Source organism: Cebus imitator, unplaced genomic scaffold (assembly GCF_001604975.1).
Source record: "Cebus imitator isolate Cc_AM_T3 unplaced genomic scaffold, Cebus_imitator-1.0 Scaffold73, whole genome shotgun sequence".
Classification (NCBI taxonomy): Eukaryota; Metazoa; Chordata; class Mammalia; order Primates; family Cebidae; genus Cebus; species Cebus imitator.
The window spans coordinates 2,579,194-2,601,440 of NW_016107388.1; the positions used below are offsets into that span (position 1 = coordinate 2,579,194).

Here is a 22,247-nt window from a genome sequence, read left to right on the forward strand (position 1 = left end):
AAAAAAAAAAAAAAAAAAAAATCATCTAAACCAATTATGAGTAAGACTAGAGGTATGATTGATCCTGAGAGAAAATTCCTCTCAATCTGTGAACCTGAGAAATCAAACAAGTTATTTGCTTTCACACTGCAATGGATAAGGACTTCTGGTGGATCACAACAGACAGCAGGCAGGACTAGATGGCAGCTCTGAATACAGCAGCATTGAAGAGGCTTTCATTGTGAATTTTAGCTCCAGATCAACCACAAGAACAAATCAGCAACCGCGAGAGGACCCACATACCCTCTGAAGGAAGTGGAGTGTGCCTGCAGGACCCAGGAGACACCCCAAATACTGTGAGTGCCCCAACTGGAGAAGTGGGAAATGGAGACCCTCCTTTCACGGTCACACACCCCCCTGGAGAAGCTGAAGGTCTGTTTGTGGGAGACGTTTCCATCTTTATCTGGAGCTGAGTCAAGTTAGAGAGCCAAGGTGAGTGAAATACAGGGAAGATGGAGGCAGCAGGGAGGCCCTGGGAGCTCAATGAATCCCCAAGCAGTCCATTCCTGCCTTACACCAGAGAGGTCCATCAGGAGAGAGACCAGAGAAGCAGGGGGTAAAACCACACTGGGGAGAAGGACTTCGCTAGCTGAACTTTGTAACAATTTCAGTGGGGGTGAGAAGCCTCCCAGCCAGAACTCTGGGAGGGTGCAAATCCAGCTTGCAGACTTCACAGGCAGGGGAACAACCAAAGCCCTTTTCTTTTATAGTTGGGAGGCAGAAAGCCTGAAAGCCTAGGGCAAGTTTTCAAGCCTGCCCTCCACCTGCTGTTGCAGGTGACACGGTGAGACTGAGACCCACCCTTTGGTGTGTGTAAGAGCTGGTTGAGGCCTGCAACTGCTGGATTTTCCCTACTTCCCTGACAATCTGCATGACTCAGCAGAGGCAGCCATAATCCTCCTAGGTACACAACTCCAGTGACCTGGGAATCTTACTCCTATCCCCCACAGCAGCTGCAGCAAGACCCACCCAAGGAGAGTCTGAGTTCACACAGGCCCAGCTCAGCCCCCACTTAATGGTCCCTCCCTACCCACCCTGGTAGCAGAAAAGCCCATACAATCTTGGGAGTTAAAGGGCCCTGTCCACCACGGGTCCCTGCCTACACTACTACAGCTCATGCTTTCTGGAAAGTGCCACCTCTCGTACGAGGTCAACCAGCACAAAGATAGAGCATTAAACCACCAAAGCTAAGAACCCTCATGGAGTCCACTACACCCTCTGCTACTCCCACCAGAACAGGTGCTGGCATCCATGGCTGAGAGACCCATAGAGGGTTCACATCACAGGACTCTGTGCAGAAGCCACCAGCACCAGCCAGGAGCTGGGTAGACAAACTGGGTGGCTAGACCCAGAAGAGAGACAACAATCACTGCAGTTCAGCTCACAGAAAGCCACAACCACAGGAAAAGGGGGTGAGTGTTATAGCAAGGGAGCACCTCATGGAACAAAAGAATCTGAATGACAGCGTTGAGCCCTAGACCTTCCTCTGACAGAGCCTATCCAAATGAAAAGGAACCAGAAAGCCAACTAAAACTAGGAAACCTAGAAGAGATGGATAAATTCCTAGAAAAATACAACCCTCCTAGATTAAATCAGGAAGGATTCGATACCCTGAACAGACCAATAACAAGCAGTGAGATTAAAATGATAATTTAAAAATCACCAACAACAGAAAAAGTTCAGGACCAGGCAGATTTGCAGCAGAATTCTTCCAGACATTCAAAGAAGAATTGGTACCAATCCTTTTGACACTATTCCACAAGATAGAGAAAGAATGAACCTTCCCTCATTCATTCTGCAAAGCCAGCATCACCTTAATACCAAACCAGGGAAAGGCACAAACAGAAAAGAAAACTACAGGTCGATACCTTTGATGAACATAGATGCTAAAATCCTTAACAAAATAACGAGCTAACTGAATCCAACAACATATCAAAAGATGATCCACCATGATCAAGTGGATTTCATACCATGGGTTCAGGGATGGTTTCACATATGCAAGTCAATAAATGTGATTCACCACATAAGCAGAATTAAAACAAAAAATCATATGACTATCTCAACAGACACAGAAAAAGCATTTGACAAACCTTTAGCATCATCAAAGCAAGCCTAAGCAGAAAGAACAAATCTGGAGGCATCACACTACCTGATTTCAAACTATATTATAAGGCTATAGTCACCAAAACAGCATGGTACTGGTATAAAAAGAGGCACATACACCAATGGAACAGAATAGAGAAACCAGAATTAAACCCAAATACTTACAGCCAATGGATCTTTGACAAAGCAAAGAAAAACATAAAGTGGGGAAAGGACACCCTTTTCAACAAATGGTGCTGGGATAATTGGCTAGATACATGTAGGAGAATGAAACTGAGTCTCTTTAAAGGCCCTATATCCAAATATAGTTATATTCTTTGGTACTCAGAGTTAGGGCTTCAACATACAGATTGTAAATGAAATGTTTTCAATAATTTCACTTTTAAATTGTTGACAAGTACATATCAGTATTATTAATTCATGTATATTTATCTATATCCTGTAACATTGAGAGACATGTTTATTCATTCTAATAAACTATTAGAATTATATTTCAATAAACTGTTAATTAATGGATTTCTTAGGAGTTTTCTATATAAAAGACCATGTCAGCTACAACTAGAGATAATTTTACTTTTTCTTTTCTAATTTTGATATATTTTATTTAATCTTCTTGCCCAATTGCCATGGATAAAACCTACAGTGCAATGTTAACTAGGAGTAGTAAGAACAGACATCTTTGTCTGGATCCTGATCTCGGGGGAAAGCATTCAGAGTTTCATCATTAAATTTGATTTTAGCTCTGCATTTTTCTGATGTCCTGTATCAAGTTGAGAAAGTTATCATCTATTTCTAGTTTGTTTTTATAATGAAAAGGTATTGAATTTTTCCCAAAGCTTTTTCTGAATAATTCAGTTAATCATGTGCTTTGCCTTTCACTATCTTGATATATTACATTAATTGATTTTCAGATGTTAAACTGACCTTGCATTCCTGGGATAATTCCCACTTGGCCATAGTATATAAATGTTTATATATGTTGTTGGATTCAGCTTGTTAGTATTTTACTGAGGAGTTTTGCTTCTATGTTCAAAATAAGTATTTGTGTGTAGTTTCCATGTGATATTTGTGTCCAGTTTTGGTATCTGTGTTAACACTGGCCTCATAAAATGAGTTGGAAAGTGCTTCCTTCTCCTGTATTTTTTGGAAGATTTTGTAAAAAACTGATGGTAATTCTTTAAATGTTTGGTAGAATTCATCAATGAAGCCATTTGGATCTGAGCTTTCCTTTATATATATTTTATAAATTACTAATTCAACCTTTTTTTGTAGGTTTATTATTGCTTTCTTTTTCTTCACGAATCACTTTTAGTAGTTTGTGTCTTTGTAAGAATATATCCATTTCATCTAAGTTATCTAGTTTGTTTGAATACAGTAGTTTATGGTGTTCCCTTGTATTCGTCCATTTTCACACTGCTGATAAAAACATACCTGAGACTGGGAAGAAAAAGAGGTTTAATTGGACTTACAGTTCTAAATGGCTAGGTAGTCCTCAGAATCATGGTGGGAGGTGAAAGGCATTTCTTACATGGTGGTGGTAAGAGAAAATGAAGAAGAAGCAAAAGGAGAAACCACTAACAAACCCATCAAATCTTGTGAGACTTACTCACTACCACTAGAATAGCATGGGAAAGATGGGCCCCCATGATTCAGTTACCTACCCCTAGGTCCCTGCCACAACATGTGGGGATTCTGGGAGGTACAATTCAACTAGAAATTTTGGTGGGGACACATCCAAACCATATCATTCTGCCCATGGCCCCTCCAAATCTTATGTGCTCACATTTCAAAACCAATCATGCCTTCCCAACAGCCCCCTGAAGTCTTAACTCATTTCAGGATTAACCCAAAAGTCCATAGTCCAAAGTCTCATCTGAGATAAGGCAAGTCCCTTCTGCCTAAGAGTTTGGAAAATCAAAAGCAATCTAGTTACTTCCTAGATACAATGAGGGTACAGGTATTGGGTAAACACAGCCATTCCAAATGGGAGAAATTGGCTGAAACAAAAGAGTTACAGGGCCAATACAAGTCTGAAATCCAGTAGGGCAGTCAAATTTTAAAGCTCCAACAAGATCTTTGACTCCAGGTCTCACATCAAGGTTATGCTGATGCAAGAGGTGGGTTCCCATAGCCTTGGGCAGCTCTGCCCCTGTGGCTATGCAGGGTACGACCTCCCTCCCAGCTGCTTTCACAGGCTCACAGAGTGTCTGCAGCTTTTCCAGGCACACAGTGCAAGCTGTCCATGGATCTACCATTTTGGGATCTGGAGGACGGTGGCCCTCTTTTCAAAGCTCCACTAAGCAGTGCCCCAGTACAGACTCTGTGTGGGGGTTCTGATCCCACATTTCCTTCCATACTGCCCTAGCTGAGGTCCTCTATGAGGGCCTCGCCCCTGAAGCAAACTTTTGCCTGGGCATCCAGATGTTTCCATACATCTGAAATCTAGGTGGAGGTTCCTAAACTTCAGTTCTTGACTTCTGTGTCTCCAGAGGCTCAACACCACGTAGAAGCTGCCAAGGCTTGGGGCTTCCACCTTCTGAAGCCACAGCCTGAGCTGTACATTGGCCCCTTTTAGCCATGGCTGGAGTGGCTGGGACACAGAGCACCAGGTCTCTAGGCTGCACGCAGCACGGAGACCCTGGGCGCAGCCCAGAAAACCTCTTTTTCCTTCTGTGCTTCCAACCCTGTGATGGAAGGGGCTGCCATGCAGGTCTCTGGCATGGCCTGGAGATATTTTCCCCATGGTGCTGGGGATTGACATTAGATTCCCTGCTACTTATGCAAATTTCTGCAGCTGGTGTGAATGTCTACCCAGAAAATGGGCTTTTCTTTTCTATCACATAGTCTTCTATCACATAGATGCAAATTGTCCAAACTTTTATGCCCTGTGGCTTCACTTCTCTTATAAAACTAATGTCTTTTTGTTGTTGTTTATTTGTTTGTTTTGAGACGGAGTCTTGTTCTGTCTCCCATGCTGGAATGCAGTGCACAATCTCGGCTCACTGCAGCCTGTGCCTCCCAGGTTCAAGCAATTCTCCTGCCTCAGCCTCCCAAGTAGCTGCAATTACAGGCATATGCCACCATGTCCAGCTAATTTTTTGTATTTCTTTCTTTTTTTTTTTTTTTAACTAGAGACACGGTTTCATCATGTTAGCCAGGATGGTCTCAATATCCTGACCTCATGATCCACCCGCCTCGGCCTTCCAAAGTGCTAGGATAACAGGCATGAGCCACAGTGCCTAGCCTTTTTTTTTCTTTTTTATGAGATGGAATATCACTCTGTTGCCCAGGTTGGAGTGCAGTGGCATGATCTCAGCTCACTGCCTCCCAGATTCAACAGATTCTTGTTTCTCAGCTACTTGAGTAGCTGGGATTACAGGCCCACGCCACCGCACCCAGCTAATTTTTGTATTTTTAGTAGAGATGGAGTTTCACTATGTTGGCCAGGCTGGTCTCAAACTTCTGGCCTCAAGTGATCCACCCATCTCAGCCTCCCAAATTGCTGGGATTATACGCATGAGTCACTGAGCCTGGCAAAACTGAACATCTTTAACTGCACCCAAGTCATCTCTGTGGACTTACAGTTTCACATAGCTGGGGAGGACTCAGAGTTGTGATGGGAGGTGAAAGGCACTTCTTACATGGCAACAGCAAGAGAAAATGAGGAAGAAGCAAAAGTGGGAAGCCCTGAGAAACCTATCAGATCTCATGAGACCTATTTACTCTCACGAGAATAGCACGGGAAGAATGGTCACCATAACTTAATTACCTCCACCTGGGTCCCTCCCATAATACATGGGAATTCTGGGAGATACAATTCAAGTTGAGATTTGGGTAGGTGTTGGGAAAAGCAGCAAAGGAGAAAGCGCTTACAGAGTGCCTACATAAATTGGTTATGAGTAACACATAAACAAGGGACAACAAACTGGAAGGCCACAGGAGGCCTCTGAGGAGAAAGGCCTCTCCATGCCTCATGTTCTGGTGTAGGATGACCTGGGCTCTGTTACCATAAACATTGTGCTCAAGGACATAAAACCCCTTTGTAGCACTACGACATAGCCAGACTTGTAGGCGCCTTGTAAGGCCCAAGTTCCACCAACCATACATAGATAATAAGCTAAAGATAACCACATGTTCTTGCTTCGTGAAACTCCCAGACCGCCACTGTTACCAATCCTTAGGATGACATATCAGTTCCGGCTCACTGATTCACTCCACCATCACTCTACCCCTACCCTATAGATCAAAGTGATTGTAATCAATGAACAGTGTGGATGATCAGAGCTCCGGGCCTTCACTGTCTCCTCCAAAGTAATGAGTGATGGGCCCCTGGTTTCACTATCTCTCTTAATCTGTCTTTTCTCATTCCTTTGTCACTGCTGAACACGGGGTATCCATGGGTGATGTAGGGAAGGTTCCCTACATTCTGGTACCCAATGCGTGGGGCTCATGGATTCCCTACAGGTGGGGACACGGCCAAACCATATCACCCCTTAAAATCTTTTTATTGCCATTATGTCAGTAGCGTTATTCCTTCCTTCGTTCCTAATTTTAGTAATTTTAGGCTTCTTTTTTGAGGGGTCAATCTAGCTAACGTTCTGTTAACTTTGTTGATCTTTTCAAAGAGCCAACTCTCGGTCAGGCTGATTTTATCTACTGTTTCTGTTCTCTACTTCACTCATTCCGGTATCTTCTAATCGTTATTATTTGCTTCCTTCTGTTTGCTTTTGGTTTAGTTTGCTCTTCTCACATGTCTTAAGGTGTAAGAGTAGGCTATTGATTTGAGATTTTTTATTTCATTGTTAACATAAGCATTCGCAGTGATAAATTCCCCCTCTAAACACTGTGTTAGCTACATCTTGTATGTTTTTGTGTGTTTCGTTTCATTTTTGTTCATCTCAAAGTATGTTATAATTCCCTTTGTGACTTCTTATTTGACCCATATGTTAAGACTATGCATAACGTCTATGTGTTTTTTTAATTTTCTGAATTTCTTTCTGTTACATTTAATTCCATTGTGTTCTGAGCACCTACTTTGTATACATCCCTATTCTTACCACTTTCCTCTCTTACAAACCACATGAAGGGCATGGGAAAATGAAAAACTTGAACTATGTTGATGTTTGATTTGGTGTCAGCTACGTCCAAGCCTCACTTCCTGCCTGTGTCTCTCAAACCCCACAGAATCCTGATAAGTCTCACAATGATCCCACAAAAGCACGTGTCCTCTTGCTGTCTCATCCAAATTTTCTGCAGTGGCTGCCGCTCTCAAACATTGGTGAGACTTTTATAAATTTTATAAAAGTTATTCTATAAAGAGGAAGCTCTATAGTGTGACTTTATAAAATGTTCTGTTTATTTTATCCATTTTTTCTGTTCTCTGCTCAATTCATTCCTGTATACTCTAATTTTTATTATCGACTTTTCTGTTTGCTTTTTGTCTAGTTTGCTTGCCTTATATTTCTTAAGATGGAGGATTAGACTATTGATTCGATATATTTTTTTCTTTTTTAACACAGGCATTTGCAGCTAAAAATTCCCCTCTAAACATGATGTGAGCTGCATCTCTTGCGTTTTTGTATGTTTGGGTTTTTTTGTTCATCTATTGTCTATTCTCTCTGTCTGTCCCAGTCTTCCTCCCAGAGCCCATCCTAACCAACTCTCACCACAGGACTTCCCATGTGTGTGAGTACCGGGTCTCCCTTTGTCCACACCAAAGGAGTACTCTCATGAGTTTCCACATAAGGTCCTCACTGTTGGCAGGAGCTGTTCCACATCAAGGGGAGTTCCAATAGCACACTCAATAACCAAGTTATGACCATTCTACTTCACAATTATCTCTACCCAAAGTGTACTCTTTTCTTTCTTAATATCATCACCATAGCCTAAGCCAGCATCCTCTTACTGCTGGATGATGCAGACTGCTGTGGCCACTTTTGTCTTTCTTTATTCAGTTCTCACACAGCAACCAGATTAAATTATTTAAATCCAAATACAACGCAACATTCCCATTCCTAAATTCCCCTGACAGCTTCCTCATGTACTTAGGCTCCAGACGAAAATCTAATATGAGCTTATTAGGTCTTCTCATCTAGACGCTTTCTTCCTTACTAGCCATGCCTTGTATATTGTTTTGACAATCTTGATTAGCTAATCTCCAGACACGGAACATCACTCTGTTCCTTAAGTATGTCATAACCTCTTCAGCCTTAACTGTTTCACTTTCTATTACTGTTATTTAGTAATAACATTACCTGTTTCCTAATTTTTAAAAAGCCTCTGAGATATCTTTTATCCGTTCCTTTCAACCATCTACCTTTACGTGTTTAATAAAGTGAGGATGCTAGATTTTCTAGAACAGTTCTAATTTATGCCTTTTTTTTCCCCAGTCCTAATGATTAATTTTAGATTAACGAATTATAGTGACCAGCATAGTGATCTCCATATCTCTGTTGATGTTAGTTTGTTTATTTGTTTTTTGTAACTGGCATCTAGAAGAGAATTATGTCTTTGTGACCACAAAGTATTTTTCTGGCCTCATGTGCCATCTTTCCAATACCCAACTGATTACCAAGTCACAGTGAACTAAATAATCTTCCTTAACTATGGTCTCTAGTTAGTCTACTGTCAACTTTTCATCATCCATACCCTTTTCCACCAGTGTCAGAAACAGAAAATCCTTCCTGGATGTCTTTCCCTTTGTGGTTTTGGGTTTGAGTCTACCAGTGAGAGGCACTGATTACAGATTTGGAAGGAGACGCCCTTACTATTCTAAAGTGCGGTTGTCCACAGATGCACAAAGGAGGGCTGGGCTTGGGGATTCTGCACAAATGGCTGAGCTGTGCTGTGGCTTCCTGGTGAGCTCCTGTGAATCCAGCAGCTTCCAGTAGCTGTTTTTGTGACCTTTGTTCTCGCGGCTCCAACAGTTGTGAGAATCTCTGACTTCTTTAATTGAAACCTATCCTATTTGTAGTGTCTCGAGTACACGCATACAAACAGTTTCGTGGTATCTGTGAAGACCTCACTAACATTTTGATTATAATTAAAAGTGGAAATTCTTATATCTCATCTCATTGGGTTCCTTATATATGTTACACACACACACACACACACACACACACACACACATCCATGACCTCTCAACAGTAAGATAAACTATATATAATCTCAAATTTAAATAATGAAGTGTTCAGAGTATAATTATGGCTCTAGTTATTCCCACAGTAATCAGAATCAAATGAAATGGGCACATATGACTTACTGGACCCCACTACTTACACAGGAGCTATAACATGTTATGGAAATGTGCAGACCACTTTTGTTAGTTTGATACCATCACAGTTAATAAACCAAGACCAAAAAGTATCATTTCTAGACAGTCCAAAGTCACTTAACAAAGGGAAAACTTCAACAGTGTGAAACGTCAAGACTGACCCTATGTCGTAGTCTATAAATGTAATGTCACCTAGAGTTAGGAAGTAAAGGTTAGAAATCTTTGGCTGAAATTTGGAACCCCCTCATATCTAAGGGATGAGTCTCAAGAACATTAGTAATCTCCCATGATGAAGTCCATTATGGGATACAGACTCTCTTAAACATTCTAGGCTCTGTTTAATCTATTTCTTTGCTAATTTCATTTCCAGAAATATGCATGCCCTTTATCTCTATGCTCATTTTTCATAAAACAAAGGGTTTTTGCAAAACACAAACTTTTCACAGGACTTACTGCATTCACACTGGTGAGTAATAGAAAAAAAACACAAAGTGGCATACAATGCACAATCAGAAATGTCCTCTGTCTAAACTCACTGTCACAACCTACCTTTCCATGTGGGCCATCAAAATTTATGTCTCAGTATAGTAAGCGACAGGTCAGTAGTAAGTGCTAATTTCACAAATCCTCAGGGCTTGCCGCATTCCAAAAGACCCTTTGCCCTCACAAAGTCTGCCTTCATCATCCCCATCTACCTTTGGGTGCTCCCCACACTAGTATAGTTGCACTTGACAGTCACTCAGGAAATCTGCAGTTTATCATTGCTATCTATCCTGGGTTCTTTATTTTTCTCAATCCTCTTTAGATGATCTGGGTTGATTTCTGGCTTCAGTCAATATTTTTTATTGCTGGTGTTATGTTGTGTTTATTTATTATTTAAATCCTATCAGTCAGTCAGGCATTTGCTACATGTCAGTCAGTGTGCATGAGGCACTGCGCACTGCTGCACCCTCTTTCCACCTCTGCAGGCTGCTCATAGCTTCAGTAAGTCTCTGACCTCTATGAGGATCACAGGACCTTCTAGTTCTCTCTTGCAACCTTGCCCAGCCTGTCACATACTTTAGATAACGGATAGATCTAGAGCTAACTTTTCATTCTCCAACACAAAGACACTGGCTATTTTTAAACATGAGCTATGCATCAGGCTCTGAAGATACTCCTGTGAAATAGTCTCAACTATTAAGAAATTAACGACAGAATGAAAGAGACAGACAATTAAACAGGCAAAAACACTCCAGCCTGATACATTTAGAGATAAGTACCAAGAATGCTATTAAACACCTAGAAGGGGCAACGACTATAGTCTTGGAATGTCTGGGATGTTTTTAATCACTACAGCACATATCAAATACACAATCATCACCAACGACATGTAATGAAATTGAAATTGAACTGAAATGTTGCTTGCGGATTCTACCTGCGGCTGTTAAGTCCATAAATTAAATTTACGAAAACTAGTTTGTTGAATGATATATGAGTTAATGTTTAAACTGGGCACACCTTCTCTAGCCCAGTGCTGAGGACTCTTCTTCACTGTTAAAACTTCTCTTCTTTGACACACATTAACTCATTGGGATGAAATAGGTTTTCTGGACTCTCCCACGTCACCCCAGCCATTGCATGCTATCTATTGAAGAGTAACCTTCTTAGAAGCAGAGCCTCACGTCTTTCAGATTGCTGTTCAGATTCAGATTGGACAAGTGATTTCAGTGGTGGGTATTTCTGGTCAAGGGAAGGCACTGATATGGACTGCAGCTGCAGGCAGCTTAGCCTCTCAATGTGAGCCTCTCAGGGGAGTATATGCGGCAGGTAATCACACCCCTCCACCTGGGACTAGATGCCCTTACATCCAAAAGAAGCAATCATATTTAAGGGGCTTATAGTTCGCAAAGTGCTTCCATTCTAGAATCTCTTTGGATCCTCACAATAGCCCTGAAGGTCAGATGAGGATACTTGTTCTGAACAACTAAATAAATTGACTGGGCCAGACCAATAGTGAGGGCAGAGCTTCCTGACGGCAGACCCCGGGCTCAGTCCATCCCCCTACAGTGCTTTCTGCTTTCAAGGCTTTGATGCTGTGAAGAAAAGCATACACCTCACAGTGACATTACTGTCTAAGAAGCAGATAGCTTGGCACAATGCCTTGAAAGAAATCAGACATATTTTTTAATAAAAACATCTACATTGCTATTCCTAATACAACTCTTTTTCCTTCTTGTTGATTCATCCCCAAGTTTTTGAAAAAATGAAATAGGCCATGAGCCAGAACAACTGACAAGATAAGCAAAAGTGTAGCAGGGTGTGGGAATGCTGTTTTCTATAACTTTGTCAGACAGAAAAAACAGTAATTCCGAAGAAGCTTCTTTGACTCCACTCCAAGAAAAATTGATACGAAAAGTATATGTTGTGCTGTTAAAAATGATCTCCATCTGTGGAGATGAAGCAGGCATTAAGCTCACAGTTATTCAGAAAATTGCTGGTGAGGCACTCGGGAGCGCTGAGCGGAGCCACTGCCGGCCAAATTCATGCCCATAGGATCCCTGAGCATTAGGTAGAGATGATAAGACCCTCTGCCTGTTTGAAGTGTGAGTTTCCCCAATTCCTCCTTTCCTAACTCAATTCTTATTACAATACTACTTCCTACTGACGCAGTAGCTGACATCCATAATCCCAGAACTTTGGAAGGTCAAGGTGGGGGAATCACTTGAGGCCAGGAGTTCGAGACTAGCCTGGCCACATGGCGAAACCCCGTTTCTACTAAAAATACAAAAATTAGCTGAGTGTAGTGACTGGTGCCTGTCATCTCAGCTACTCAGGACACTGAGGCACGAGAATCAATGAACCCAAGAGACAGAGGCTACAAGTGAGATGAGATTGTGCCACTGTACTCCAGCCAGGACAACTGAACAAGATTGTGTCTTTAAGAAACAAAAGTAAAAACAGGAAAAAAAAAAAAAAAGGCAATGCAACTCCCTGTATAGGTTCCTATTATTCTGATACTGTGCTGTAATTGTGTAGAGTTACTGGACAGGTATGTCTAGTTATTCCAAGGCATACAATAAGGACATGTTATTTGAGGAGAAAACAAACCTGCTCTCTGAGTGCTGTGATGGTTTCCTGAATTTCCGCTGCAAACTTGCTGAAATCCTGGGAGAACTTTGTTTTTGCCAGAACTGCCACATTTCTAGTATCTTCACCCACATACATTTTATCTTGTTGCCTGTTTATAACAAGAAGCAAATAAAATGCTGAAAAGTAAAAGTTGTGTGAGAATTTTAAAATATCATCAAATCTTCTTTGGTCATTTGGCATGAACAAGGCATTGTGATTGGTGTTCTGTGTGATCAGGAAAGGAAAACAGTGTGAGGAGGGTTCGAAATTAAAATTAAATGGCACATGAAATCGTAATCCAGAGTGTCACATCTACTTCACGTAATTTATCTAAAATGATAAGAAAGTATTTCTTATGACATAAAGGGAATGTCATGTTATATTAAGTATACATTTGATATATTATTTAGATCTTAAAGTATGTCTTTTGCTAATGAATTCCTCATTGCACTTTAAACGGTGAAAGAGCAGTGACAAATTTAATACAACATGTTATGTAGTAGCCAGGTAGGAAAGTTGCTTTCTCTATTATAAATTCATGGCAAGAACTAAAATAAGATAAGGATATTCTGAGTGACAAAAATCTAACTTTAAACCTGGTGCAAAATAGCATGGTCTTGTTGATAACGAAAGGTTATAAGGAAATCTTGGGTTGAATGAAGATATGTTTCTTAGAGTTTGCTGCGGTTTTCAAAAAACAGAAGCCAATAACTAGTTTGGGAAATAGAAATGAAAGTTCCTTCTATCTACAATTATGATGTATTGTTAAAATACTTTTAGATAGATTTGATTTATTAGGCGTGATATCTGTTTCAAGTTTTCAGGGCTTTTTTCCAAATGTAAAAAGTTGGTGTTGAACAATGAGAACACGTGGACTCAGGGAGAGGAGCATCACACATTGGGGACAGTTGTGGGTGTAGGGGAGAGACAGCGTGGGGTGGGAAGGGAGGGGAGCATGGGGAGAAACGCCAGATATAGTATGCACTTAAAGTGAAAAAAAAAAGTTGTTCCTTGTGAAGAAACTATTATACCTTTCAAAATCGTTCTACTTTATTCTATTTGAAATATGTCTTCCATTGTTTACTAAGAAAATGGCTTACCAGAAACAGTACATTCTATGAGCTTGTAAAACGATGTATAAATCAGAGACATGTTATAGAGCTTACAGCAATCGGGGAATTTAAAAAGGAGAAACATGGAACAATAACAAAGTTACGAACAGCAGTGGCTTAGTTACTGAATAACTCCATGACCTCTGAGACACTGTGAACACCGTGAATCAATATTGACGGCATGCGGGGTTCTATAGAGTACTGTGTTAAAATGGTTTAAATGTACAAGTGTTGTTAGGGATACCATTAATGCAAATGATTGGACCCTTTTATTTTCATAGTGCTCTCTCCTGTAAACCTTCAGTGTCTAATCAAAGGTATTTAATCCTGAAGAAGCCTGACTGGCAGTATGAAGATACAACCAAGTCAAAAGACCACATGTGGGCACATAGGGAAGCGGCTGATGGTGAGCCCAGATGTTGTGGAGTAGCACGATATGAACAATTTAACAAGTATGTGTGGGTATGTCCCAAACATCAGGCATTATGCTCAGGCAGACGGGTGCAGGGTGTGGAGGTGCTGCCAGTAGGTGCCTCACATTCTTTCAGAACAGAACAGTTGGCGAACAAACAAGACATCTAACATCTGCATTAGGAAGACAAATAAGAGGTACAACCTTGTACTTATAGGCAACGATACTACATGTTAAGCTTTACTGATGTACAACTGATACATACAAAAACACATATACTTAATGTATACATTTTGATGAGCTTGGACATGTGCATATATACCTGTGACACTACAGAGTAATAAATATACATATATTCACCACTTCCAAAAATTTCCTTATGTTTTTGCATGTGTGCATGTGATTTGTTTTGGTTTTTATTTGTTTTTATGATGACACTTAAGTATGAGAGCTATCTTCTCAACATCTTTGAAAGTGTACAGTACCGTATATCAACTACTAGCTTGTACAGCGAATCTCTGGAACTTACTCGTCTTGCATAAGTAAAACTCTTTACTCATTGAGCAACAGTTCTCCATTTCTTTCTCCTCCTAGCCCCTGGCAACCAACATCCCATTCTCTGCCTCTTTGAGTCCAACTATTTTAGATACCTCGTATAAATAGAATCATGTGATATCTTTCTTTTGTGACTGGGTCATTTCACTTAGCATAAAGTCCTCTAGAACTACAATGACATAGCACCTCATACCTGTCAGGATGACTATTATCAAGAAACAAAAGATAACAAATGTCAGTGAGGATTATATGTTGGTTGGTGGAAATGTGGAATGGTGTAGTCACTGAGGAAAACAGTATGGAGACTCCCCGAAAAACAACATGGAACTGCCATTTCCTCTAGCAATCCCACTTCTGGGTATATAGCCAAAGTAATTGAAATGACGATATCAAAGAGATGTCTGCACTCCCATGTGACTTGCAGCATTATTCACAATTGCTATGATATAGAAACAATCTAAGTGTCTATCAATGGATGGATGAACAAGACTGTATTGTACACTTACAAATGTGTTAAGAGGTATGATCTCATGTTAAGTGTTCTTATCCCAATAAAAAAATAAATTAATGAAGTAAAATAAAATATATCAAAGATAGGTTTTTACCCCTAAAAAAATTATATGTTATTTAAGAAGATTTGCAAAACGTAGTAAAGGATAAAAGTCATCAGTACTCAATTAAAAAATAGGGGCGGGATCACCTAGATTCATAAGAATAAACTTTAATGTAATTCTTTATATTTTTAGTTTATTATTTCATTTACAAATAGGTTTTTTCCATAGCAAAGGTAGCACATGTTATTTTAGAAAAAGTCATTAAGGCAGAAGTGCAGAAGAAAAAATACCACTTAAATTCATTGGGAAAATTAATTCTTTTATCTCAAAACTTACTTTGCATTGTTGATTTCTGATTGAAAAAAAAGATTAGAAAGCTCTGAAAAGCACATAATATGAAGACTAAAATCTCCGTAGTTTCAAACAAACATGAATGCATAAATGTATAAGAAGGCAATGTCTTGTGCCTGGGAGCAGAGCGGGAATGAGTCTGGGAAACCGTATAAAGAGAATCCCATGTCAGGCCCACATGGTTAGTGTCTGTTCTGCGCCAGGCAGGAGTCGAAGTGCCACTGTGCACTTTGTGTCATTTAACTGCCCAATAGTTCTGTGAGACACTTTAGCCTGTGCTTCCGGTGAGAATACTGCAGCTTAGAAAACTGTGAACATGTCCACGATAGACACAGCTGTTAAACTGCACAGCTGGGATGCAGATTAGGATTCCAAAAAAGAAAAAGAGCCTTGCTCTTAACCAGTACACAGTCTATTTTCCACCCATAGAGAGTGGTGGGTCATTTAAAGAATGATCAGATTTATATTTTAGACAAATTGGAAGGAGAGAAGAGAGGTAAGGAGCCAGGCAGGAAGGTTATTGCAAAAAATGAAAGACAAAAACCCAAGACACTGTGAATGTTGCTGTATTTCAGATGCTTACTGAAAACACAAAACTCAACATATTGCTTATAAGAAATGACTCTTGAATAGGGTGTTGAAAGGAAGGTTTAAATTTGTGACCAAGACAGAGAAAAGAAAGGATAGAGAGGAGAGGATGAGGACAAGAAAAACAGGCACAGAGAGAAAACAAAAAGTGAAATTACAACATCAGTTATTTGTGCATGTGGGTTGAGGGAATTCGACCTCCTCTGATCTAAACAACTATGGTACATTTAAGCACAACAGAAACAATCTATAAAGGATTACTAAAGCGTGTGTTGTTATAAAGCAAAACAAATCAGAGCTCTTTTTATCTTTTTATTGTCAGATTAATGACAAACTGAACTGCTAATGGTAAGGTGTGCCTTTGAGTACAAGTTTGATAAGATTGGCAGGGGCTAAAAACGAAATTAACCAATCTTCAGCTGAGGCAACATTTGGGCAGGGCTTCAACGGGGCCACCCAGAGTATTAAGTATTTAGAGAACAAGTTAATTTTATCTCAGAAACAAGCAAAATGAGTCTTTGCGGAGGGACCTGGGTGTGGCTGTAGGAAGGACAGAAGGTAGTAATGGGTGTTGTTATACAGGCCTGTGCTTGTGGACACCACTAGAAAGCCCAATCCCCATCACCGTCTGATAAAACAAGGGAAAAACACCTCAACTAAATCAATGGAAAAACATACGAAATGCTGAATAAAAGAGCCAAGAGAATGTTTCCCAACACTCAAATTATTTAAAAATGGTCCTCACTAAGACTCCAACTCCTGATCACTGTTCTAATCACCTTGCAGAGAGTAGCTCCAGAAACACATAAAATGTATTTCATTTCCTTACCTTGGTATTTACAGCTCTTCGCTCTTTGCTTCGACCTTCTTTTAGAACATTCTGGAAAAATGTCCTTCATTCCTCGTTATTGAACACAGTAGCTCATTCATTCATTCATTCAACCGGTTTGGGGTTTTTGTTTTTTTTAAGTCTATAGACAGAGTCTCGCTCTATCTCTCAGGATGTACAGTGCTGTGATCGTAATTCACGGCAGCCTCAAACTTCTGAGCTCAAGGCATTTTCCTGCCTCAGCCTCCCTATAGCACGGACTACTGGTATACGCTACCATGCCCAGCTAATTTTTTAATTTAAAAAAATGGAATCTCACTGTGTGACCCAGGCTGGTCTCAAACTCCTGGTCTCAGGCAATCCTCCCACCTCAGCTTCCCGAATATTTGGGACCAACTCATTTAGACACATGAGCCTTATCATTCTTCAAACACACCTCACTTCCCTTTGCTCCTGTTATTCTTTCAGACTGGGACTCCCCTAAATGCTTTCAAAATCCTAGCCTATCCTTCAAGATTCCTCATCTGTTTATCCTGTTGAGGGACCCCAGTCAGAATTAATCACCTCTTATTCTGCATGACTCACTCCATGACTGGATTTCACATCAGTGTTCACATGAGCACTTTCATAATATTTGTTCGATGCTTAAAAGAGTGTTTGGCATGCAGTGAACACTACGACAACCTGAGTCATTACCGAATGTGTATTACAGAATACCGTAAAATGCTAGCTTCTATATTAGCATCCAGTGCTTTACTTATGTATCCTCAAGTTAAAACAATAATCCTGTAAAGTAGTTATTACATACCCATTTTACAGCCGAGGAAATGGAGATTTGGAAATTTAATGTAACATGCATAGTTATGAAGCGGGAGAAATAGGATTTGGATCCACGTGCCTGACTCTAAAGCCTTCACCCTTCCTTTCCAACAACACTATCCCCTCTCCTCAGTTGCAAATCTTAGAGTACAGGGTCCATATATTGTTCAAGTTTACAGCTGTAATTGAAGAAATGGATGCCAAAAATGGACTTTGAATTTGACTGAATTATAGTACTTAGGAGGCAGCTATGGATGACAAAAATAGAACACGTGGTTCCTTGAAAAAACCTGCATCGCCTGTGGAGCTGTGAATTGCAACGCTTATTTTGGTAGCTTAGTTTCACAAGTATGTACAGACTCGTTATCCAATGAAAAGGAGCTACTGGACATATCTATGCACAAGGTGGTGTTTCTGCTTTCAGAAGCTTCCAAGTCAATGGTGAGGAGAAACTTTCTAAAGCAACACTTTGTACCAGGCTAATATATAAGCTTCACAAAAGAAGTCCTAAGGGATTTCAAAGGAATAAGACTGACGTTTCTCAGTTTTCTGAGAGTTCAAAAATATTCCATGTTGGTCACAAATCAAGCCTTCCTTGCCATATACTATTAATGAATTCAAATCAACTTAACATGAATTAACTTAATAAATGCTATTACCTTTTCCACAAACAATACGATGTTTCATATTTTCAAAAAGAATCTGAAAAATATCAATTCATAATGTAATTTAAGGAGTCAAAACTAGCATCTAATACATGCAGTTTTCAGCACTTTACTGAGAAAAATTCATTGCCAAATACGCTCTGGCTAGCATACTGCAGAGTGAAATAGAACCCAAACACGTTACAGAATTAATTGTGTTTGCTCCTTTTCATGTGATTCATCCTATATGTAAAAAAGTTAACTGTGGTCTCTCTTAAAAAAGTAACAAACAAATTGTAGGTTTCAAGTAAATCTATAGTAAGTTGGCTAAAGAAATGGAATATTTCTATACATACCTACTTCTTAGATGAGTCAACTCCGTATCTTTGTCATCAGGATAGCTGTATTGAGCTGAACGTTTCTTTTGAGATTCTTGTGTTACCGCTCTGAACTGTCCTCTACTCCTACAGTCTGTGGGGAAAGAAGTAACCACAATAACATCGTGTTAGATGGGGTGTCACAATCTCCTCTAGATGATTTCTTTAATGGCCAGAGAGGGCAAGAGTGCCAAGAAGAAAGAGCAGAGAGTAAGAGCAAGAGAGACCCATCTAGTCAGTTTCATTTTGCCGGGTGACAACAGTCTCAGATTCTTGCTTTTGCGTGTCACTGAAACCCTGTTTTGCAGCAAGTGGGATGCAAAGCAATCTGCAGAACCTCCGGAGCAGCCCCAGGAAGAGTGATGTTGAATCTTAGTAAGGGCATGGATTGCATGGCGTCTTTTATTCACTAAGGACTCAGCACAATGAAGAAAGAAGCAGGAGACCCCTGGGTGGAATGCTTGAAATTTGGGTACTCCTCAAAGTGTCTCAGCCATACCTGCTACCTACTAGAGATTTGTTTTTTAAGATGCCCTCCGTGGCACAACTGTACTGAGCCCTGAAAGTGGTTAAGATGGTAAGTTTTATGTTTTGTATTTTTATCAGAATCAAAAAGATATGAGAATATTATGAAAAGCTTTTTGCAAATAAATATGGAACTTTAAAAAGTAGCCTCTGATGTAGTATGGATATCCCTCTCAAAACTCCTGTTGAGATGTAATCCCCAGTGTTGGTGGAGGCTGGTAGGAGATATCTGGATGTGGGAGCGTTTCCCTCATGTCTTTGTGCTGTTCTCACCATAGCCAGTGAGTTCTCCGGAGATCTGTTGTGGGACCTCCCCCAACTCTCGTGCACCCGCGCATGTTACGTGTCCTGCCTCCTGCTCCCCTTTGCCTGAGCCATGAGTAAAAGCTCCCCGAAGCCTCCGGAGAGACTGAGCTCATAGCAGAGATGGGGTTTCAATATGTTGGCCAGGATGGTCTCGATCTCTTGACCTTGTGATTTGCCCGCCTCGGCCTCCCAAAGTGCTGGGATTATAGGAGTGAGCCACCATGCCAGGCCAAATGCTTTTCTTTATAAATTACCCAGTCTTGGGTATTTCTTTATAGCAATGCAAAAACTGCCTAATACATTCTCTAAAATTTCATATCAAAACAGATGATCTGGAAACTAAGATATTCTGAAAATGAAAAAGAACGATGTAGAAATCTACATTCCCAGATAGTAAAAGTACTATATATGAAGTTAAAAAATAAAAATTCTTAATATTGGTGGGAAAATACCTAAAAAAATAAAACAAGATAGCAACTTCAGAGCATCTTACCATGCAATCAAATTTAACACATTATATTAGGCAGCACAAATTATAAAATAGAGAGAGATTACTTTTGTTCTGGGCAACTAGCAAATTATTCCTTAAAGAAGAGAAAGTGAAAACGACTTACATCTTCACCTTATCATATGTTAATTAAGTTCAAGAGGAATATGATGTGAAAGATTATTAAGCAAATATGAATATGAAATTTAGGATGATTTTTAAAATGACACAACAAACTGCAAATGCTATAACAGCAAACAAGAGTACAACTTATAAATATGAACTCAATGATATTAAAACATACCAGAAATAAACTAAAATGAAAGCACCTCAAAATGTCAACAGTGACATGTCTAGAATACTGGTTATGGTTGCTATTTGTTTTCTTTTTTGTTCTCTACTTCTAACTTTTGCTTTCTTTTGTCCTTGTTTTCAATAAAAAGTCTTCATTTATAAAATTCAAAAACAGTTCATTGAAGAAAATCCAAGGTTTCTTGAAAGGTTTACAAGTTAATTATCATATTGCTGTCTATTACCATAATCGGATAAAAAATTTCTGGAGACCAGGTGCAGTGGCTCACCTCTACACTCCCAGCACTTTGGGAGACCAAAGCCAGTGGATCACTTGAGGTCACGAGTTCAACACCACCTGGCCAACATAGTGAAACCTCGTCTCTACTAAGAATGCAAAAATTAGCTCGACGTGGTGGTGCACACCTGTAACCCCAGCAACTCGGGAGGCTGAGGCAGGAGAATTGCTTGAACTTGGGAGGTGGAGGGTGGAGTGAGGTGAAATCGTGTCATTGCACTCCAGCCTGGGCAACAGAGCGAAACTCCATCTCAAAAAAAAAAAAAAAAAAAAATTCAGAACTTGTAAGTTTAACACAGAGACTAGGCCATTTCAAAGCCTGAGCCACTTTAATGGAGGAAGCGAGGAAGCCCTGGCATAGGTGGGAGATTTTGAACAATCTAGAAGCCACATGAAAATATTGAACTACTGGGAACAGAGAATTGTTCAGAAAGAGAGGAAGGATGGTGGCAATAGAAGCTGCCGTTGTCTGGACAGTTTTGCCAATGAACTGGTGGCAAAGGCGTCTACTGAAAATATTTCTATTACTACTTTATTTATTTATTTCATTTTTTAATTAATGTTCTTTTTTTTTCATTGTGCTTTAGGTTCTGGGGTACATGTGCAGATCATGTAAGATTGTTGTATATGTACATACACGGTAAAGTGGTTTGCTGCCTCCATCCCCCTGTCACCTGTATCTGGCATTTCTCCCCATGTTATCCCTCCCTAACCTCCTCATCCCTCACTGTCCCTCCCCCATTTCCCCCCCAACAGACCCCAGTGTGTGATGCTCCCCTCCCTATGTCCATGTGTCCTCATTGTTCAACACCCGCCTATGAGTGAGAACATGTGGTGTTTCATTTTCTGTTCTTGCATCCGTTTGCTGAGAATGATGGTTTAAAGATGCATCCATGTCTCTACAAAGGACAGGAACTCTTCATTTTTTATGGCTGCATAGTATTTCATGGTGTATATGTGCCACATTTTCCTTGTCCAGTCTATTATCAATGGGCATTTGAGTTGGTTCCAGGTCTTTGCTATCGTAAACAGTGTCTCAATGAACATACGTGTGCCTGTGTTTTTATAATAGAATGATTTACAATCCTTTGGGAATATACCCAGTAGTGAGATTGCTGGGTCAAATGGAATTTCTATTTCTAGATCCTTGAGGAATCACCATATTGTCTTCCACAATGGTTGAACTAATTTACCCTCCCACCAACAGTGTTAAGAGTGTTCCTATTTCTCCACAACCTCTCCAGCATCTGTTGTCTCCAGATGTTTTAATGATTGCCATTCTAATTGGAGGGAGATGGCTGATCTCAATGTGGTTTTGAGTTACATTTCTCTAATCACCAGCGATGAGGAGTATTTTTTCATATATTCATTGGTCTCATATATGTCTTCTTTTGAAAAGTGTCTGTTCATACCCTTCATCCAATTTTGAATGGGTTTGTTTGTTTTTCTCTTGTAAATCTGTTTCAGTTATTTGTAGATTCTGGGTATCAGCCTTTTGTCAGATGGGTGGATCGCAAAAATTTTTTCCCATTCTGTTGGTTGCCAGTTCACTCTAATGATTGGTTTTTTTTTT

At 40.1% G+C, this 22,247-nt stretch overlaps 1 protein-coding gene across 1 annotated transcript in view; it reads right to left on the reverse strand.

The window, feature by feature from the left end:
- PXDNL (peroxidasin like) overlaps positions 1-22,247 on the reverse strand; it is a 456,288-nt gene that overhangs the window by 10,254 nt on the left and 423,787 nt on the right. The window contains exons 20-21 of the mRNA XM_017531766.1: positions 18,747-18,861; positions 12,506-12,635 (exon numbers count right to left, since the gene is read on the reverse strand). Coding sequence (XP_017387255.1) covers positions 12,506-12,635; positions 18,747-18,861 — 245 coding nt within the window. The remainder of the gene's footprint in view (positions 1-12,505; positions 12,636-18,746; positions 18,862-22,247) is intronic.